Below are 23,552 nucleotides of genomic sequence, written 5' to 3' on the forward strand. Positions count from 1 at the left end.
GTGCTCACACATGTACAAATAAGCTAGGTTACATTAACTAATTAATGGACAGAGCTGTGTTCCCACAATTCTGTTGCATCTTGAACATGCATTATCAATAATTAGATAATCAATGAGGGAGCACATAGACCATCACAAAATGCTGGTAAAAGATCTAAGAGGCTATGGTGCTTATACATCATACATCATGGGGTGTGGCCTAGTTTTTGTCATTAACTGGTTGTCCATTGCTATAATAGAAATTATGATAGTGTCTATTAAGCCTAGCTTGGGTTTACTCCACCTGGGGTGACCAAAACCTTGCCTTTTTGTCAGTTACGTAAGAACAATACCATTCAGTATGATACTACCACTCCCCAGCCCCTCCTGCCTGTTTAATTTTGAAGTTAAGATACTTTAGACAGCACTATATATATATTATTTTTCAGATTGACTCCTGCACTATTTTGAACAGGGTGTTATTTACCTTAAGGCTGTCAATGACATTGAATATAATACAGTGCTATCAACAAATAAATTAATAGTACAGTGTCATTTGCCACGGTTGCATGCTTTCTGCTCAGGCTAATATATCACATTAAACAGCCCATATGTAATACAAAGTTTCATATCAATAAAGTCTTTAAATGAAAAAAATAGACTTTTCTAGTTGTATGTGTATGTCTTCCTCTTTTATCAGGCACTGTGCTCACACATGTACAAATAAGCTAGGTTACATTAACTAATTAATGGACAGAGCTGTGTTCCCACAATTCTGTTGCATCTTGAACATGCATTATCAATAATTAGATAATCAATGAGGGAGCACATAGACCATCACAAAATGCTGGTAAAAGATCTAAGAGGCTATGGTGCTTATACATCATACATCATGGATAGATCCTGAAAGCTAGAGTGAAAAAACAAGTTGTTCAACAGTGCATAAGTAAAATGGGTTTAAAGTTAATATAATGTGGGTAAAAACAAAAGGATTCCCTATTTTTCATTTTATTAGGGTCAAGGTTTAGAGGGAGAGCAGAGATAATTCAGATATCTCCAATATCTTCTTTGTCATCATGTGCAAGGTTTTCCAGGACAGTCAGAAAGCTGCATATTGTACATCAAGTAACTTGTGCATACAGGAGGACTAATCCTAGCAAATGATCTTTAGTAGTTTTTCTCCTGAAAGACGAGGTTGAATATAATATAATATAACTGTTCAACAGTCAAGGAAAAGCAATTAAGAAAAATAATTAACCCAGCCTCCATAAAGTGCATGTTATTTCTTCTCTAAATTGCTGAGTACTTACTGAAGGTACATATACCCTGTGTTCTGAATGAACAACATGACTATAGATTGCAGTCCCTGTTATATCATGAATAAATGTCAATATTTTATTATAAAACAGTAACACATAATTGTTTTGTTTTACATCATTGCTTTGTTGTGGATATAGGGTCATATGATGTCTTTATCAAGGTAACTAATGCAGCTATTCTATATGGCTCAAAAGTGTTCAGACACCTGGAAGTTCAACATCACATAGTGAAAAACATTATTAATATAAAGATAGTTCTACCTTTGCACTAACAGCCTCTATTCTTCAGGAAAGTGTGTTGCATTGCTGGTGCAATTGCTTACATTTATCCACAAGAGTGCTAGTGAGGTTGGGTACGTACATACAGCTTTCCACCATTTGTTTGGCCTACCCTTCTCAACTGACCTGTTGTTGTTCCTAGGCAATCCACTTCAGAACCTTTCAATTACAGTTCACTGAGCAGCTGATAGTTCTGCTTTTATAAGTAAGTCTCTTCTTAACCTGTCAGTTAGAGTTTCTAATGTTAACGGACTCCTGCTGCACAAATATAGCAGCCCCCTTATACAGAAGCAGATAAAGGGTCACTCCTACCATGAGGTAAGGTGTGAATCTTCTTTCAAGTGGTAGTGTGTAGGGGTGGCAAAAAGGCTCTTTTCATAACCTTTTGTAATACTGATATAGACACCTCGACCCACTCTGACAAAAAGAGAAAAACTACTATACACAGTCAAAGGATCTTTTTTTCAGCAAATACAAACCAGAAATATCCTCGCATCACAAAGCTGCAGTAAGAGGTAATTTCCATTTAGATTCCATTTCCATTCAGATTATGTTAGTGTCAGAATGGGGTTTCTGGGTCCACTGGGTCCTCTCCCTGCTCCCGAGGCCACCTCATCACAGAAGCCCCCACTTCCATTGTTAACCTGCACTCCCGCTTTGCGCATACATTCCTTCACTGTGCCAAGTACCCCTAGTTGTGCTGGTATTCACACAATATGGAAATGGTCCGCTTGCCTGCAGATCCTGCTGGATCTGGATTTCTCCCGGTGTCCCAGTGAATTAGTCCGACCGTGAATGTGGATATCCTTAAAGGAATCAGCAGGTCCAGAACAGTGTTTAGGAAACTTTGCTTTCTTCCTCTTCCCTCAACCTATGACATGGACTGGGTATAATAAAATGCCCTGCTTCAATTATGGGGAAGCAAAATAGAGTTTGGTCAGCCTTGATGGCTAAAGACCTGCAAAGCACGCAGTCACACAGGTAATAAGCTGGTAGATACTCCCAATACAATAGCATAAAACATGTTGTAGGGTTGTCTATTGATGTTCCCTCCATTATGATTTAGATATTTGCCACAATATTATGTCTTTTTTCTAACTTTAAAGGGGACCCGTCACCCAAAAAATGATTCAAAATCCTATTTTATCACATCAGCCAAGCAAAATGAAATTTAATTCCACTATATATATTGTTTGAATCTTGTTTCCTTCCGTCTGGGAATTCAAAATTATAGCAAGCAGGCAGGAGCCATTTTGTGGACACTGTTATTAAGGCAAGCCTTGCTCAGAATCTTGTTTGTGCACTAGAATGGGGGACCTGATGTCCATCCCCATGTGCTGGCTACACAATTAAATGGTGAAAAGAACAGGGGAATGTGAGGAGAGCAGTGACATCTAGGAAGTGCTGAATGGAAAGTGAAAGTGATTGTCTGCCCAACCTCAGGACAATATATTTGTATGGGGGCTCCACATGAACTAATATTTAAACAAAACAATGAAAGTAAAAAAAAAACTATAGAAGAGGAAAGGGTTAATCCATGACCAGCACAAGGGTGAAAGGGACTGGAACAGCAGCTGCTGCAGGTGCCCTCAGAATTTATTTTGTAATCACTGCAAATATTCTCTTACTGTGGAGTAAACCAGGGGTCCCCATCCTTTTTTTGTACCTGTGAGCCACATTCAAATGTAACAAGAGTTGGGGAGCAACAAAAGCATGAAAAAGTCCATTGGTATGCCAAATAAAGGCTGTGATTGGCTATTTGGTAGCCCCTATGTGGGTTGGCAGCCAACAGGAGGCTCTGTTTGGCACTATACTTAGTTTTTATTAAATTAAAATTAGCTTCCAAGCCTGGAATTCAAAAATAAGCACCTGGTTTGAGGACACTGAGAGCAACATTCAAGGGGTTGGAGAGCAACATGTTGCTCACAAGCTACTTGGTTGGGGATCACTGGAGTAAACAGTGTACCTCTCATCAGTCTTTACATTGGCTGGTGCTTCCTGTCTGTAGAGTTTCTGAACCCCGCCTACTTCTGTAGCTGGTTGGTCATTTGTATGTCTGTATAGACAGCTGTGCTTTCATTGGACAAGCTGCAAACAGTAATAGCCAATCAAAGTGCAGCTTGTTTCTACAGCATTAGAGTCTAGAGGTAGGACAGGAACTGTCTACTGCTGTTTAAAGGGCCAGTGGAAGTCAGCAACGGAGCAGGTGTTATTTTAAGTTTTACTTGTCAAACAGGTTTGGGGAGGCTTAGCCTCCCCTTGCCTCAGTGAAAATCCGTCCATGGCTACAATGTAGAATGAGCCCTAACCTTATGGATGAAATTTGAAACATGTAGGACGAAGTACGATTAGGGTAGATTTGTGTAGAATTGGATTAATTAATAACACCGAAAGAAAAACTAAATTAAGTAACCCTATTTCATTCATTACAACTTATAATAATTCAAACAAAAAATTAGAAGCAATTATAAAAAAACATTGGCATATTCTGAAAAAAGACAAAGATCTAAAAGATGTCTTACCTGAAAAACCATATATTCTATACAAAAAACCACAAATAATTAAACAACTGTTAGCACCAAGTTGTCTACCTCCTGTAGATCAAAAATCAATAAGTAACTATTTCTCTAAAGAAAAAATAAACGGATTTTTCACATGCAGAACCTGTAAAGGCTGTAAAACAAGTACAAACAATGATAGAAATTATAAAACATTTGATTCAAAAGTAACAAAAGAAGAATTTACTATTAAGTCGCTGTTAACATGCAATAGCAACAACGTAATTTATTTATTAGAATGTCCCTGTAATCTCCAATATATTGGACGTACAAATAGAACTCTGAAGATCAGAATAAGGGAGCATATGAATAATATAAGAAAGGGACTATTGACACATAGTGTCTCAGCCCATTTTAAAACTCATCACAACTCAGACCCCTCACTTTTAAAATTCATGGGAATAGTACAAAAGAAAAATCACTGGCGAGGAAGTGATATTATACAAATAATATCGAGAGAAGAAACATACTGGATACATAAACTTAAAACACTCGCTCCCAAAGGTTTAAATATAGAAATTGATTTGAAGTGCTTTTTAACTTAATAATGTTTTATTACTATTTAAGTATGTTTAAATTAATTATTTTAATGTAATTTATTATAATGGATGTATTCTTAAACGAAAGTGTTAATTGTGGAAACGAAACCTTGTAGCCAATCACCAATTAGGCTAATGAAATGATCTACCCTATATAATCTTGGACGTGATGTTACACACGTGATGCCCCTGAGGAAGTATCGTAGGATATGAAACGCGTTGGGCCTTTGTATTAAATGAAATAAAAGTTTGCTATAGAATTAATCCCCTTCCGAATCACTTATTTAACCTTTGCACGGCACCGGAGGCGAGCTGACTGACTGTGGAACGAGAAACAGCAGTGTTTGCGAACGCGCAGCGGGTGAGCGAGGCTGCCTGAACTCAGGGAACGGTGTCCAAACAGCGCCTGGGAAACACGTCGGCATCGAGCGATCTCTTTGCGAGTCTTCCAACGCTCTCTTCTGATGGCAGTCCGGTAAGTCCTTAGGACCCGCAGGGTCTAAGTCGGATCTCTAACGATTCTTCACCATCTGTAGCGTCTCTTTCCTTCAGAAACATCGCACGCTTCAACATCGTATATACCCTGCTAAAAAAAGAACACTCTACACGCTCTTGTTTGAGGATCACGATTGTGAGTAGTTCTAACATCAAAGTTATTTCTAGAAAGAGCCGAACGTACTACTCCATGTGTAGTTTCTTTTCATTTTAGGTGCCTGTATTTAAGGATTTATAAGGTTAATAGCGCACCTCTCTTGCTGACTTCTATTACTCACAGTGGAAGTGTGGATCCACTATTTTTTGGTGCTGCTTTCCCCGACCCGACTATTTGTGCAACAGCGCAGCCTTCACTCAATTTTCTTTGTTCAGGGTAGATTTGTAGACTCGGTCAGCTGGCGCAGCTGTAGTGAGACCTTCTTAGGCTGGTCACATGGTTAAAAGTTTGGCCTATAAATGGAGCTGCTCTCTAGAGCCAAGTAGGAAGCAATAACAGTTTTGAGTAGGTGTGGGATTCAACTGAGGCCCTGGCATTACATGTATACAGAGGCCCACACAGCCCTCACATGCCCAATCAATAGTGTCTATTGCATCTTACAACAGTCCCTCTGGCATCTGCCAGAATCCACAGATTGCCAGTACAGAGCTACTGTATGTTCATGGCAAGAATTTATTTTCTAGGCCTTCTTGTTCCACTGTACTAGTGCATAATAAGAACACTTGCCACTTCGCCACTTTGAGCCATTATGCAGCATGTTGCATTTTTCCTGCGTTCGCGCTTACATGCGTCTGAGTGAGTACAGCCCCATTGAAAAGAATTCAGTGCGTCTACTCCTGCGCTCCCCTGCGGCTGAACGCATGAAACTGGAACACAGGGGAGCGCAGCTTAAAACGATGGTATGTAAGAGCCCTAAGACTGACCAGCCAGTGTTTTAGATGCTACTAATTACCCACCTGATTCTAATCAGACCCAGTTGGTGAGCATGTAGCACTTCACTCTACTACAAGTCAGTAACGTAGAGATTGCAGGATGGATCTCCTTGGTATGTGAGCAGTTTAGTACCCTTTCCTGAACCTTCACGTGTAGGATGCTTTCCCTACTGGTATTTGTGGGATGATACACCTAATGTAGTTGCACAGGCACAGCTAATGCTTTAGGTTTTTGTTCAGAAGCTCTCCAGTTTGGAATTTCAGCAACTATCTGGTTGCTAGGGTTCAATTTAACTTAGCAACCAGACAGTGGTTTGAAAGAGAGAGTATGAAAAGAGGAGGGCGTAAACAGAGAGATACAAAAAAATAACAATAAAATTGTAGCCTCGCAGTTTGAAAGCTGGAAGAGTCAGAAGCAAGGCAAATAATTCAAAAACTATAAAGAAAAAATGAAGACAAATAGAAAAGTTGTTAAAAATAGTCCAATCTATAACATACTAAGTTAACCTGAACATGAATCAACCCTTTAAAGCAAACGTGCTGAAAGTCTCTTTTGGTGTATTGTTTTTTCACTCTATTATAGTTAGTTTGAAGGATCAATCTGCAGACATGCCCCTGTCTCTGTTGCAGCATTTGCAAGGAATTGCCTATCTGAGCATAACAGTGTTCTTATTATGCACTAGTACAGTGTCACATTTCTCTCTGCTCCACCCCTTCCCTACTTCTTCCCTGTCTGTGTCCCTCCTCCTTTCAGCCCTGTGCTGCATTGTTGCTTGGACTCTGGTTATGTAAACACAAGTAGTCTGTGCTGTGGAGACTTCTCTAAGCAGCTCTCTTCCATTTTCTTGTGCTGAGCTCATTTTCTGAGCGTTCAATGGCACTGCTCTGCTTGCTGCTTATCCTGGGGTCCATTTCTCTTTCCTCATCATACACTCAGGACATCCCAGCCCCTCGCTATAATATCAGCTTGGATGATCCCCCGGAGGAGCGCTGGGAGCCAGTACTAAAGCATTACAACTTCTCCCTCTTGAGAGAGATTTTGGATCATTTCTTTGAGTAAGTCACATATCCATTGGCTCATGACAGAAACCAGTCTGTGTTCTGTTCTAGACCTTGTATTATTGGTATTGTACATTGCTACTCTGCAATAATTGTATTCATTATATATTGCTGTTTTATTCATACCATCCCAGGGCACTCTTATATAACCTGTATAACCTGTATAGTTACAGCACAAAACAACTCAGGCTGAAGTTTTAACATTCACAGCTCTGTTGCTGCCAGTACAATCCTGACCTGACAATATAAAGATATTTGTATAACTGGTATCAGATGCCTTCAGATGTAAATACATTCTTGCAAATGTAAACAACATGTTAGGGTATTTCTTAACACCTACTTTGCTATCAATTTCAAAGGGATACATGTGTTGATTTTATAAATACAGCAAATAGTGCTATAAACATGACTATGAATGTTTTTGTATATAGTGCTGACATATTCTACAGCACTTACATAAAGTTGTACATACATACAATATATATATATATATATATATATATATATATATATATATAATGTATTTTAACCTGTCCGTAGCATGTAGATGCATGTCTTAGCATATGCAGATGGAAATGAGTTGGCCACAAAGGGCACTATTTTTCATTTTTGGTGTACCTGATTTTTTTTAAAAAAGGCAGTAGGGCAGCTCTTACACATATCCAAATATATAGCTATATAAGGCTCTGTCTCCAATGAAACAAAGATCATGTTTAGAGAAATGTTAGGTTAAATAAAATAAAACAGGGCTCTCCTTACTAACAGATGAGTATGCCTGTGAACAGACTAAAATCTGCAGTCTTAAGAAATCTATCTACTTCACAAGCACCAACCATCGAGTACCTTTAATATAACCGTTGGTCTTGTTTAGCTCAAGAAATAAACACCATAGTTTCCCCATGATTAAAACAAAAAGCAAAATATTTTCAACACAAGCCCTATTAATTAAACTCCTGTTGAACAGGGTGGTATACTGCCCCTTTAAACAGTACCATAGTGTATGTATAGCATTTCATGATATGCATTTTAGCACAGATGCAATATAAACAATATGAGGTAAACGATCAAGCTGATCCTGTTGGCATTGTGAAAGATACTTTAAAGTGCCACTGTACCTCATATTATCATACAGAATTGTGTTTTCTACAGGGCAATATCTACACTGTAAAAGTTTATTGTAGAATCTAGGCAGTTACCCACAAATGAAGGGTTGCTGGCAAGGCTGCAATTCTTCCAGTTCTATTTTTATAAAAGCCAGGGACATACAAAATTAGAAGGCTTAAACAGGGCTAACAGTTTGGAGAAACAAGAGTATTTTAAAAGAAAACCAAAATAGAAGAGAAGTGTTCTTGTATTAGTTAATTGTTTGATTGGAAGTGCAATTAGAGGTGCACATATGGGTAGGTGCATTTGGGTTTAAATACTGTGTTATGAAATGTTTGTATCTATCCTATGAGTGTAATAAATAAAGTATCCCCTGTTGCAAAATATAAGGATATTAGAAGTCACCTTCGACCTCGTGTTGTTATATGGTCATGGAACTCCTTGGTAAATTATAATATACTTATATTATACAGGAGGGGGTACTTTATTCACTATACAGGTATGGGATCCGTTATCCAGAAAATTTCGAATTACGGAATTGACGTCTCCCATAGATTCCATTTTTTGCAAATAATCCAGTAATAATAATCCAGTAATAATAAATCAGTACCTTGTACTTGATCCAACTAAGATTTAATTAATCCTTATTGGAAGCAAAACCAGCCTATTGGGTTTATTTAATGTTTACATGATTTTCTAGTAGACTTAAGATATGAAGATCCAAATTACGGAAAGATCTGTTATCAGGAAATCCCCAGGTCCTGTGCATTCTGGATTACAGGTCCCATACCTGTATATTTATATTATACAGACATTGCTGACTGGCTGTCTGGCGATCTGGCGTAATTGTTAGTGATGGGCGAGTTTATTCGCCAGGCGCGAATTCGTGGCGAATTTGCGCGATTCGCTGTCAGCGAATAAATTCACAAAACGCCCGCGAAAATTCGCCTGAAAAAATTCGCCGGCGTCAAAAACGAGACGCCGGCGCCGTTTCGCGAATTTTTTGCCGTTTCGTTAATTTCACGGGTAATTCACGAATTTTCCAGCGATGCGAAAAGGCGCAAATTCGCCCATCACTAGTAATTGTTGTGAAATGCAGAAGTTGGCATCTTCTAGCAATAATGCCAGATTGCTGCATGTAAACTGGTTAACATTCAACAATCACAATATTAATTCAGGAGACAGGTTTGCAACCCCATTAGTTTTATAGCCCTCTTACAAGAAACCAAAAGAGAAGGAGCCTAGTAGACTAACATAAATACAGCCCTAGTGAGGACAACCACATAATATCCCCATGGCCATCCAATGAAGATACTATAAAGATTGTCCAGCATGGGTATTTTTCTCTAATAGACAAAATTGTCTACAAAAGTATGTACTGTACATTGTTACACATTTTATAATGTTGTAACTCAAAACTGTTTCCATTTATACTATTTTTAGCTCTGTTGTACCTAAATGGGTCCATGCCATCATTAGGCCATTGGCAGAGGTAGACCTGGGACTTTACATGAATGAACCATATGCTGGGGAGATCCGAGGAATAGCCAAGACGCTCGGTGTAAGCGCTGGAGATGTTGTCCTTCTAAATCTTTGCTATGAAGCTACTGCGTAAGTTTTCATCATACATGGTTATTTTAAAAAATGTTAGTGAGACTATGGGTATCAGTTACCAATTACAGGGCAAGATGCAAACTGCAAAAAGCAGGTGCAAACCATTGCAAACTATTTTTCTTTTGGCATATTTGTGCCCTGCAGAGTGCCTGTTGGTCTCTGAGCTCCAAAATGGTGCAGAGTGCAGATAAGCCTCTGACACAAGTGCTTTGAAAAAGAGTACTAAGGGGTGTGATTTTGATTTCGTCTCATTTCCCTGCCAAGCAAAATGGGATATTATTGACCATAATATTTTTACAATTTTACATATACATTGCAGTGTTAGAACTGAGTGCACGGAAATAGACCCTGTGGTTGCAGGGAAAGAAGCAATGCTGCAGCACTCTTTGGTTGCAAAGGTGAAAAAAGTGATTTATTTTGGTCATATACAAGCAATGTTTCAGGCCTTGTACTGCCCTTTATCAAGACTTTATCTAAGCAAGGTGGATGTATGCACACACAACCTCTAGAGACCTGTGGTTGCAGGGAGCCCAAACTAATGATCAATTTTCATATTGCTTGAGGTGGGCAATATCGGGCTGATCCTAACGATGCCTAACGGGTGGTCGGATCGCGGGACCGCATCAACGAATAGATGCGGCAGCGATCCGACGGGATTTTTTGTCCCATCCGATCGAGATCTGGCCGACTTTTGGCCAGATCTCAATCAGTGAAGCCCGTCGGGGGGCCCCATACACGGCCCAATAAGCTGTCGGCAGCTTTTATCGGCCCGTGTATGGCCACCTTTACACTCCTTCGTGATCTGCAAATCACACAAGCCACTTTTCTTTGTAGGTTCTGCTTTCCAAATTTACCAGCACATGTACATTTTTTGCCTCTAGCAATAGTCACACCCAGGGTTGGACTTGGCCAGTGGGCCTGGTAATAAAAGCTCCGGCCACTTTACTTCTTATAAAAATATAACAGCTACCAATTTCCAGCAACTGGCTGATAGTCATAGACATGGTTACTCTGTGTTACTCTGTGTGCATAAAGGTAAACCTGCAACTGCTTGGCACCATAGCTTTTTTTAACAATAATTATTTACAGAACTATATTCACCTGTGTACTTGGATATCATATAATTTATCATCTATACAGAGTTGAAGATACAGTATTTGTTCATAAATTATATATTTGTTACTTATTAACATAAGATAATGTTTCCAAATGTTAGTTTTTTGTTTGCTTTTTTAAACAGCTTTTGCACTAGCATAATAGCTCAAGATACAAAAGGAAATATTCATCATGGAAGAAATCTGGACTACTTTTTTCCAGACCTCTTAAGGAAATTGACAATGGATTTGGATTTTATCAGGAATGGCCAGGTAGAGTAGAAAAAAAATGATTGTGATTTGCAGATTTGCAGCAATAGCATGTTTATATCTCTTCAGGTAATTAAATAATAGATTTGCATTCTGATCACAAGTTATTGTGGCCCAGTTTTTTAGGCAGATTTGTTCCAGGTTAGCCAGATGATGCTTGCACACCTTAGTTTTCAAACTGCCACAAAGTCTCAACTGAATTGAGTGGGCAATATTGGGCTGTTCAGTAATTCAGGTGCAGACTCTAAACTATTACAATTTTGCAACATTTAGTTGATACATTTCTCAGCAGCATCTGTGGGCAACTATTGTATCAATTCTAACAGTTGCCTTTAGAAACTCAGGGATTCAGCTGAGCAGGGACAAAGATAAGAAATGTATCAATTAAGAACAGTTTACAGGGTCGGTGGCTTCCCCTTCCAGAGCTGCTTTAGAAAGACTAAATAATGTGAAAAATTACATTTTACGCTTTAATATTAGAAAAACAGTCACACATAGACAATATAAAGTAATTGGGAAAAGTCTTTATTTCTGCTGAACAATCTGAAACCAACTCAACTGAAAAAAGTATTGGAAGGTGAACAACCCCTTTAAGGAACTGATGCGGTCCTTGATCCGACGGGATATTTAAACCTGCCCAATCAACACCTATCGGTCGGGGAAGCTCTTGAGAGGGCCCCATAATTTGGTCTGACGGCACCTTTTATTGGCCTGTGTGTGACCATAATAAGATTCCTGCACTCTGCTGATGAAAAGCAGCTCCATATATATATATATATATATATATATATATATAATTATGCAAAAAGTATATTTCTTACATTTTGTAACATAAAACAGAGGAAACAGTTGACCTATATTTTGTAATCTGTATAAAAAATTAGCATTTTGCAATTACACATGTGGGCAGTAGAAGCTGTCTCATGGTAGGAAAACATGAGAATAAATAAGGGCTAAAAGTGAACTGAAAATAGAGGAAGTGGTCAAATCTAATAAATTTCTTTTTCTTTCTTTTTTCATTTCTTGTTTTTTTGGCGGAATGCATCAGATAGATTGTAATTACTTTAATTTGCTCTTTCATGCCATTGTCCTGAGCTATTTTATTTGAGATCAGTATCAAAACCAGAGTCACTGGTAGATCATATTATCTGTCCAAGCATGCCAGCCATGACCTTGTGTTATAAAAACATATATTCAAACTGCCTTCACATGTGCTTTTGTATACCACTGTCAAGCAGTAATGTTGAACCACCCCTTTTAGAACCTTTCACATTTCATCTGTTATAATACATTGAATTCTTTAACATTTTTAGATTATCCTGTTCTCTATTTTTTGTAGGGGGAGAGGTTTGTTGTGCAGTGCAAGATTTCTTAATCCATAAGCACGCTTTCATTTGAATTGTGGTAATTGTAATATAACACTGACTAATTTTCAAGGCTTTCGGGGCTAATTTTCGGTGGGGTGTTGGGAGATCAGTGCTGCCGCTGAACTCAGGAAAAGTGTTCCTTATAGTTTAATATAATTAGGGATGCACCAAATCCAATATTCGGTTGGGGATTCAGACAGGATTTTTTTTTTAGCAAGATTTGGATTAGGACGAATCCTTCTGCCAACACGAATCCGAATCCTAATTTGCATATGCTAATTAGGGGCAGGGAGGGAAATCACGTGATTTTTTGTCACAAAACCAGGAAGTAAAAAGTGTTTTCCCCTTAATTTGCATATGCAAATTCGGTTTGGTTCAGTAAATGGTGGAATCTTTTGCGAAGGATTCGGGGGTTCGGCCAAATCCAAAAAAGTGGATTTGGTGCATCCCTAATTATAATCATCATGTTTCAGATGGGACAGAGTGACCCCTATGTAACACAAGGAAATAACCAAGAACAAGTGGTCCAGGTCCTCCCGCCCCAGTCCTTTAGCAGGGGAACATATTCCTATATTAACAAAAAATATGGCCACATGTCACAGGCCTGTGATTAGGTATCTTTAGCATGAAAAAAACTAAGGCTTGTTCTTTGTTTTCAATAAAAAAAAATTCTGCTTCAGCTATTTGGCATGAATGTGGATATCATGGTCCCTATGTAGCACATTTTTATAATTAGGCACTGTTTGTATCTTTAAGGGAATGGTGAATGTTTTAACCTTTTCAATAAAATCTTTAACATAACCACAAAAATGTTAAATGTATTCAAATTGTAACCATCATTTTTACTGAGTACAGTTGTTCATATGATACTGTTGCTGCTGGTATACTGTTTGACACTACCATTTTTATAACGTGTATCTCTTGTAATTTCAGATTGTATACACAGGAACCACATTTTTGGGCTATGTTGGACTTTGGACTGGGCAAAGCCCTTACAAATTTACCATATCTGGTGATGCAAGAGGTAAAGCTTGTCATTTCGATTGCTTATTTGTAATTTGGGAGGGTGGCTATATGAGACAAGGCAGCTGGTACTGTCAATGGATTTGGACATGAGAATTTGCATGTGCATAGGCAAATATGACAGCACACAAATGACCATCCTGGCAGCAGCACCAGGTTAGGATCTGTGTTCCACACTTTGCCAGAATATGTAAACTTGCGTGCCAAATCCAGGCCCTTCATTGTATGTGAGTTTTACATTGCCTTCTGTCTGCTAAATATTAAGGGCATTAAAAACTTTAAACTGGGTGGTAGTACTGTATACCCTTACCCCTTTTACTCAGAAGCTTTAGGAGTATTTACAATCAGTAAGCATCCAGGAACAATATGCAACTGAGTGGTGGAACCATGTTCGCTTACCCTGTGTTCAAAAACTCTAGTGACACCAGCAAGGTTTTTAGTCCCTGATATTAGGATTAAATTATACCTGAACCAACACCGTTTCCTATAGACTGAATGTCAACCAGAAGCAATATTTGGCTACAAAGTGTGCACAAAACAATACTAAGGGTAATGTGGGGGTGATGCACTGTGATCTACAAAAATGATCATTAGTCATTTTTTTTCTTTTAAACAATTCCTTTGAAAACAGAGGCTTTGGTCACAATCTTTCCCTGCAACACTCACTCTTAAATGCACAGCCACGCTGGCCTTTTGGAAAAAGATCCAGTAGCAAGTCTTTTGTTGCCAAACGGCACATTTGCCATTCATAAGAAAAAAATCCATGTAGTCAATGATAATAACTGCGAAGGAAACAATTTTTTTCTTAAATTCTCTGCAGCACTTGGCTCAGACTCTAAAAATCTTCTAATTATTAATGAATTCTTAATGTGGCAATTTAATAACATGCACTTGTGATTTCTATGATTGTTGTATCCATCCCAAGAAGTAAGGCTAGCAGGTGGACAATAGCACTTCTAAATATATGCCATATATGTTAAAACTTTCACAATCACATTTGTGGGCATTAATATTTAGATAATATTCTGTTTTATCTATGTTGTAAAAATTTCTCTGTGTCCACAGAGCGTGGAGGTGGTTGGTGGAAGAATGCAATTTCTGCTTTCTTGAAGAGATATTCTATGGTCAGCTGGCTAATGCGGGATGTGAGTATATTTGTATAAAGTGCCAATAAGCTTGTAACATTGCAGAAAACATCTTCTCATTTATTCTGCTTACCTACTCAGGAATTATATAAGTATCCTTTGGAAATACGATGGTTGGTTTTTTTTCCCAATACCCCTTAGTCATACAATGTATTGGCAATACTTGCAGTGTTGACAGAACAGACTATTTTTGCAGAATTTGTACAAATAGCACAAAGATTGTCTGGTTTTGCCCTAACAGATCAGACACGTTGCTGTATATCAACCACTGTTTCAACTATGCTTTATACCAAGCCTTTCAGTGACACTCTACTGCAACCGAACAGTGCCATATCCTTTACTTTTTATACAGAAGACCAGGAAAAATGTCAAAATGGTTTACCTTTTTGCCTCCAAAAACATTATTATTATAGTATTTTTGTTTCTATTTACATTAGACTCTGAATGATGCCACAGATTTCCAGGCTGCTGCTTTACGACTATCCAAGACTCCTATTATTGCAGAAGTTTATTATATCATGGGTGGCACCAAGCCAAATGAGGGGGTCGTTATTACCAGAAATAGAGCGGGACCTGCTGATATTTGGCCTCTGGATGCTTTAAGAGGAGAGTAAGTTGACCATAATATATATATTTTAGATTATTAGTAAGGATAATATCTATACATCCTGAAACATGATATGGATTCCTTATGGTATCAAAATAACTAGTTGGGAAATTCAATTGCAACTGCATCCCAGGCTTTGTTATATACAGTAGAACCCCCATTTTACATTTTTCAGGGGACCAGAAAAAAATGATCTAAAATCCAGGAAAATGTAAAATTAGGGATATGTATAATGCATAATATATAGGTGGGACCACAAAACAACAATGTAAAATGAGGAGAAACTTAAAATCAGGGGATGTAAAATGGGGGTTCTACTGTATGATGAGTTTACCCTTCTTCCACACCCAACATTAATTGATAATATTTAAACCTTTACCTGTCAGGGGTGAAGGCAATGTTTTCAATAAATGCTATCCATATCAAGTGGTTACTATGTGGAGTGGATTATATAGGGCATGTTTATACGTATGTTTTAAGAGATTCTACACTACCCTGGGCATTTTTTTTCACTGGAGTCTCTACATTCACCTCAGTGGAGCTTACAGCTGCTCTAACTAGATAGCCTATCTTGCACTCCTTCAGTGCAAGATAGGCTATCTAGTTAGAGCAGCTGTAAGCTCCACTGAGGTGAATGTAGAGACTCCAGTGAAAAAAAATGCCCAGGGTAGTGTAGAATCTCTTAAAACATACGTATAAACATGCCCTATATAATCCACTGCTATGACAGTAGCTATCCTGTCACTTAATCCTAGCTGTCATTCACATAATTCCTTTTTTCTGACCTCTACTCAGTTGTTACTAAGGCTCCCTTAGTGTTTCAGGCTCCTACTGAGGCCTCACTGTATCAGACTGTACTGAGGCCTTCTAGCTGAGGTCAGCATCCTTTCCCACTATACAGGGGAGTCCACTTTGGAATACCATAACACACCTGGGCTAAAAGGGACACTTTCCTTCCACAACATATCATCTACGGGATTTCCCACAGTAGGGTCGGTTTACTCTTTACGCCCTTTATATTGATGTACAAATTCAAGTTATACACAAATGGGCGCTCACTTTATGCAAAAGCTAATTTTATTTTTTTTCTGTGGGTTTCCAGAATAATTCAACCCCAGAACCCCTCAATATAGATAACATTTTGGCAGCTATGCATCCTACAGTATAAGCTTTTACATTCTCAGTACTATTTCTGTATAAAGACCTGTTACACTTCTTAATGTTTACTTACAGATGGTTCCATGTAGAGACAAATTATGATCACTGGTTAACACCTCCTACTTCAGATGACCGAAGGTGTGTATATCTACTATCTAGGGAAATAGCTTTTTCCTGTGCCTTATGCAATGTCATTATTGAGATGTATATAAAATAATTTGCTCGATGATTTGCGATAACCCCTATTCTTAGCTTCTCAATAGCTGCCCAGAGCATACTGAGTATGTGGAGGGTCAATGGCACTGGTGCACATAAAATTCAGCATTTCTAAAATTTGTTTTCACGGTTGTTCCTGTTACATGGCTTCACTAGCTTCAACAATAAACCAAAGTGTGTATCGAAATGTATATTTACAAATGTCAGCTACTATTTAAACAATTGGAATTTTCTGTCATATTTGACTAATTTCTGTGATATTTGTAGACCATTTATTTATTTGACACAATTTTTAATAGTCTATCATTTTCACTTTACCGTAGAACACCTGCAATAAAGGCCCTGAATGCAACTGGACAGGCAAACATCAGTGCTGACACTTTATACAAGGTTGGCTTTTTATTTTAATTTAATCTTAATTTAGGTATAAGATATTTTATTGGGAATGCTTGGGACCTGGGTTTTTCCTGGATAAGAAATCTTTCCTTAATTTTGATCACCATAACTTAAAGGAAATTCAAATATGGGGAGAGACCTTTCAATAGTATAGGACTAGCCAAAGTATTTATAAAATTAAAAAGGCTTTATTAGGACATGCATAAGCCAAACGTGTTTCGTACCTATAGTGGGTACTTACTCATAGACCATAACGTAAACCCAATTGGATTGTTTTGCCACCACTATGGATTTACAGTATGCAGCTTAAAGGGAATCTGTCATCATTTTAAACTTTTTTTTTTTTTTGCCTTTTTCTAAAAAGTACACCTCAATAAACACTGTCTGGCAAATAAAATGTTAATTCACATTTCAATACATAAGTTATTATAGTTTTTATTTTGTCATGGGGGCTTCCATATTTGCTCATTATACATGCATCAAGGGATACAATAACAGCAGGCACGGCATTACCTGTGTGCTTGGAGGCAGCCAGCCTCTGGTAGAAAGCCAAGTCGTGCTGCGACATGAGGATCCATCTGTGCACTCCCCCTCCCCTTCTGTGTCCTCCCCCTCCCCTCTCTGCTCATGCGTGTGATGTCACCAGGAGAGCGGTCACATGGTATGCAGAGCAGCTACTGCTTTCACTTCCTGTTTGCTCTCCAGCGTCCACGAGCAGCCCTTTGCATACAGAAAACTAAAACAGCTCCTGCCCTTCGGTACATTTACTCTCTGCATTCCTTTGATAGCGTTTGCAGAGTTGGGAGGGGGGAGATTTTACTCCTTGCTGCCTTCATTTGTTTGTTTGAGGCTGGTTACAAGATAAGGTGATAGAGCTGTGACCGTGTTCCCTCGGCTATCCCACCCCCACACAGACTCACTCCGTGCCTGCAGTGTTTATATATAACTATCTACTCCCTTCTCTCTTCATTGATAAACTATAGAAAGCAACCCTGAACTATTTAACCCTTTCTACACTTCACCCCTCTTAGTTTTTCCTGCTTCTCGAGAATGTCCTTTTTTCCCCTTTTCTGTTCCCTATCATCAGTCTTGGCATTGCGCTTTTGTTATAAGAGGTATAAATAATTCACAATTGCACTCTTCACTACCATAGCTCTGTTAACATTTCCAAGCCCAACACTGCCTTTCTCCTCCCTGCCCACTATTACCAGGGTCTAAGGCTGTGGAGCAAAGCACTGGTAACAGCAGGCAGCTACAGAACTCCTCTCAGTCCATTCAGCAGAATCCTTCTGAAGTGGTGTCAGTGAGAGCTGTTATCTTGATACCTGCCTATTGTTCAATTAAGGGCTGGGACACACTGGGCGATTTGGGGAGATTTAGTCGCCTGGCGACTAATCGCCGCGACTTTCCTCGACCAATCTTCCCCGAATGCTTCCCCTCGCTCTGCGCCTGGCTTATATGAAAAATCGCCTGCGCTAATCACACGCGGCGATTCGTTTTCCGAAGTCGCCCGAAGTTTCCTCGTGAGGCAACTTCGGGCGACTTCGGAAAACGAATCGCCGCGTGTGATTAGCGCAGGCGATTTTTCATTTTAGCCAGGCTCAGAGCGAAGGGAAGCATTCGGGGAGAAAAGTCGCTGCGATTAGTCGCCAGGTGACTAAATCTCCCCAAATCGCCCAGTGTGTCCCTACCCTAACAGGCTGACTAGAAAAGGCTCGGTTTACATTACAGCAGCTTGTAGGAGGGAGGGGTAATGACATCACTCCAACTTGCAGTGCAGCAGTAAAGTGTGCCTGAGGTTTTTTAGAGCACAAGTCACATGACTGGGGGCTGCTGGGAAAATGTCAAAATGTCTAGTTTTGCTAGACATTCAAAATCTTTTTGCTAGACATTTGCTAGACATTCAAAATCTGTTTGCTCTTTTGAAAAACGGATTTCAATGGCAGATTCTGCTGAAGTAGCACTATTAACTGATACATTTTGTAAAAAAAAATTTTTCCCGCGACAGTATCCCTTTAAGTACCAAATAGTACGGGGTACTGTTTTATTATTACAGAGAAAAGGAATAATAGATTAATTTGCTTAAAATTTGGTCTATGGGAGATGTCTTTCCCGCAATTTTGAGCTTTACTGATAACAGATTTCCAGAAAAGGGATCCAATACCTGTATTGTAGTAAAGGCCATATACCTAAAGAACACTGTTATGCTTAAAACTAAAACAGAAACATCTGCAGCTTCATCAGGGGTTCCAAACATGGAAGGACAGAATTACCAACCAGTGATGGGCCAATCTTGTTGGATGCCGTTGACAAAGCTGTCCTGAAACGCACACCCCTGCCTTCATGAGCATGCACATGTGCACAAACAACAATGAGTGTATGTTGTTAGGGGGTGAGTGATGCTTGCAGTGTAGTGCCTCCCCTGTTTGTCACCAACCATTGGTATTTTTATACTTTGGATTATCTTGAAGGTGGAATATTAGAGTTCAGTGTTACCCCTGAGCTCTAACATCCCACATTCTTACAAATTCTTCTTTTATAATTGTCTCAATTTCAACCCTTTTCTGACTACTCTCAATGTTGGAGTGCTCTACCCCTGTATTCCTTCTTTTGGGATCAGGTGCTAGACGGCGTATTACCCAACCTGCCACGGGTTGGTAAGTCACATACAGTCCAAAAAGCTGCTGCACACTGATAAAGTGAATCAATTCTTTAGTTGTTCAATTTTATTGGCTCATGCAACATAGACAAGGCAACATTTCGGACCTCGCAGGGCCCTTTAACAAGCATCTTGGCTTGATAAAGGGCCCTGCGAGGTCCAGAATGTTGCCTTGTCTACGTTGCATGAGCCAATAAAATGTAGACAAGGTAACATTTCGGACCTTGCAGGGTCCTTTAGAGCCATGCAAGGTCCGAAACGTTGCCTTGTCTAATTTGCATGAGCCAATAAAATTGCACAACTAAAGAATTGATTCACTTTATCAGTGTGCAGCAACCTATATATGTATTTGCTAAGCCTGTGAATAGAGAGTATTGAGAATCGAGGGCAGACAAGTACAACATGAAAACATTCTTAAACAGACAATAAACTTTGCTTGTGCAGAGTACACTTCTATTGAAATTATATCATAACCGAATCAAAGATATCAAGCGGATTATGATTAATTCATCTAAGAATGACATTTTGTATAATAGCATGCTAATATTCTTTTTACATTCCCTCCATTAACAGGTATTGTCTGTAAAGCCAGTGTTAAATAGGTAAGAACATTATTGGATGCTTTGAGAGGCACTCTGATTTAGGGGACTGAGGTGAGAATACTTTCAGCAATACAATACAACAATACATTTAAAATGTATTTTATAATAAAATACATTTTCTTCATATTTTTAACATTAGAAATACTAGATTCGTAATATGGCCACATTATTCTTTTGGAGCACTTATTTAACTTAACATACAAGTTATTTAGCACAAATGTATTCTGCATTGTATTTTTTTTTTAGTAGACACAATGAGTAATGAACCCATAGAGGCTGCAATCTAAGGGCATAGGGAAATAAAGGTGAGCTGTAAAAACAGAGCTATTATAGTTGGGGAAAAAGCTTTGAAATCATCAAAAATGTTTAATTAATAAATATTACAAAGTTGTTTACAATTACCTTTTCTTTCATTGTGGAAAAAAAATTGTAAAATTCTGTTTTCCTTCTCCAAGCATCACTATATACACAACAGTGATGAGTGCTGCATTTCCTGAAAATTACAAAACTTGCATAAGAAAAGTTTAAACAAGGTATGTTGGGAATATGTAACACATAAAAAGTCATGCAAATAAACAAAAAACGATAGTCTAATATCTAGTATGATACAGTTATATGTTATATTAAATATTAATTATGTGTTTTAACTTCTGTTTGCAGATGATAATGAAGCTGGGAAAGGCCCACTTGTTAAAAAATGAAAGAACAGCATTTTTTCCAGTTTGAACTAAAGAACTAACTTAGACAGTTGTGAACCATTTAAATACATTTTTAATTTTTAATATACATTTTGCTGAAATTATTTTTGCTAATAAAGTAAAAATCAAATATACATATAAAATTATGTGTCTATTTCTAGCCATTGGATAGGTTGGCTGGTCCTTTAGAAGAGCTGTAGCTCTTAATCCTGGTTTGATCTTTATATATACCTATTTACTTTATCTCCACGGTCATTGTACTAACCTTTGCCATAATTAAAGGCACTTGCACCAAAAGCCACTCCTTGCACTGCCCAACTACACCTACTGACACATGTGAACACTGTATCTACCAACACCACCTCCACCTCCTTAGCAACTTTTGTAAATAAATGCAGTACACTTGCACCTAAAGAATTGTGCACAGACAGATGCCATTTTGACTGAGCTCTGGAAGTGACACCATGAGAACTTTTCAGTGCACTTGCATGCAACTCAACCCCTCACAAACACAATTACCATATATACCCGAGTATAAGCCGAGTTTTTCAGCATCCAAAATGTGCTGAAAAAGTCTAGCTCGGCTTATACTGGGTCAGCAGGCAGTAGCTGAGATTGCAGTCACTATACTAGTCACTACATTCCTATACCAACAGTTCACTTGGGGAGAGACTGCAATATCCCACAATGCCCTCTGTTGGTTATATGAAAGAATAACAGTGCGCCCTCTGTTGGTTATATGAAAGAATAACAGTGACTGCAATATCACACAGCGCCATCTGTTGGTTATATGAAAGAATAAGAGTGCGCCCTCTGTTGGTTATATGAAAGAATAACGGTGACTGCAATATCACACAGCGCCATCTGTTGGTTATATGAAAGAATAACAGTGACTGCAATATCACACAGCGCCCTTTGTTGGATATATGAAAGAATAACAGTGCGCCCTCTGTTGCTTATATCAAAGAATAACAGTGACTGCAATATCACACAGCGCCATCTGTTGGTTATATGAAAGAATAACAGTGCGCCCTCTGTTGGTTATATCAAAGAATAACAGTGACTGCAATATCACACAGCACCCTCTGTTGGTTATCAAAGAATAACAGTGCACCCTCTGTTGGTTATATCAAAGATTAACAGTGACTGCAATATCACACAGCGCCATCTGTTGGTTATAAGAAAGAATAACAGTGCGCCCTCTGTTGGTTATATGAAAGAATAACAGTGACTGCAATATTACACAGCGCCATCTGTTGGTTATATCAAAGAATAACAGTGACTGCAACATCACAAAGCACCCTCTGTTGGTTATATCAAAGAATAACAGTGCGCCCTCTGTTGGTTATATCAAAGAATAACAGTGACTGCAATATCACACAGCGCCATCTGTTGGTTATATGAAAGATTAACAGTGACTGCAATATCACACAGCTCACCATCAACTTTGCAAAGAAATCCGGTTGATCGCTGGGGGGGTCTCTTTGGCGGAATGTGCGCTGCTGGGAGACAGGGCTGTAGGTGTGTCTAGGCTTATACTAGAGTTAATAAGTTTTCCCAGTTTTCATAGGTAAAATTAGGTACCTCGGCTTATACTCGGATCGGCTTATACTCAAGTATATACGACTGGAATTAGGGGGGACTGCTGCATTGTGGGTGAAAAACATGACATTTGTGTCCCAAATTGCACTTACACATTGTACTTGCTGTAAGTTAATGACTTCTTATGTTGTCTCAAGCTGTTGTAATAAAAGTATTTGCCTGTGGGTGATGCATGTCTTGGAATAGTAAAATATAAATTATGTAAGTTTAGAATCAGAATATTAAAAGCCAGGGATCAGCTGGCAATTAATCTTGCTGATTTTTTTTGGTGCCACTGCCAATTGCCACAATAATAAATGGTTTATATAAAATGAAACTTAGTAGCAATATATGAATGTATTATTTGATATAATCAAGGCCAGTACAGTAATATCAGAAATCAATTATTTTTACACTATATTAAGTATTCTAAATTAACTAATAATAGCACTGGTATGACTGTAGAAGAAGCAGACCTGCTTTCTCTATAGAATCAACTCCTTCCAGCCAGTCTCCTACCTGGGCACAAGCAGGCGGGAACGGAGTGTGAGCAGATGGGAGGGGGGAGTGTTTACTACGGAAGAGCACTGGGGCCAGCAAAAAAAAAAAAATTATGACTTTTATAACTCATAAGTAAATGAATGAATATCATTAAAGAAAAACTATACCCCCAAAATGAATACTTGAGCAACAGATTTATTTCAAATTAAGTGTCATATTAAAGAATCTTATCAAACCGGAATATATATATTTAAGTAAATATTGTCCTTTTACATCTCTTGCCTTTAACCACCATTTTGTGATGGTCTGTGTGCTGCCTCAGAGATCATCTGGCCAGAAATACAACAACTGTAACAGGA

General features: G+C 38.5%; 1 protein-coding gene across 3 annotated transcripts; it reads left to right on the forward strand.

The window, feature by feature from the left end:
- Window positions 1-6,817: 6,817 nt before the first annotated feature.
- On the forward strand, window positions 6,818-21,245 carry naaa.L (N-acylethanolamine acid amidase L homeolog). Of its 3 annotated transcripts, XM_018247806.2 has the most exons (12): window positions 6,818-7,155; window positions 9,706-9,873; window positions 11,117-11,243; window positions 13,541-13,631; window positions 14,696-14,775; window positions 15,213-15,385; window positions 16,616-16,678; window positions 17,080-17,146; window positions 20,385-20,413; window positions 20,660-20,718; window positions 20,869-20,946; window positions 21,074-21,245. In XM_018247806.2, exons 1-10 carry the CDS (start codon window positions 6,974-6,976, stop codon window positions 20,673-20,675), a joined length of 996 nt encoding a protein of 331 aa, XP_018103295.1. In that variant the 5' UTR covers window positions 6,818-6,973; the 3' UTR covers window positions 20,676-20,718; window positions 20,869-20,946; window positions 21,074-21,245. The 3 variants fall into 3 exon arrangements, with proteins under 3 accessions (XP_018103295.1, XP_041437332.1, NP_001087583.1); NM_001094114.1 differs by lacking the exon at window positions 20,660-20,718 and having other exon boundaries at window positions 6,892-7,155; XM_041581398.1 differs by lacking the exons at window positions 20,385-20,413; window positions 20,660-20,718.
- Window positions 21,246-23,552: the final 2,307 nt, after the last annotated feature.

The sequence above is a fragment of the Xenopus laevis genome, chromosome 1L, assembly GCF_017654675.1.
Source record: "Xenopus laevis strain J_2021 chromosome 1L, Xenopus_laevis_v10.1, whole genome shotgun sequence".
In the NCBI taxonomy this organism is placed as follows: Eukaryota; Metazoa; Chordata; class Amphibia; order Anura; family Pipidae; genus Xenopus; species Xenopus laevis.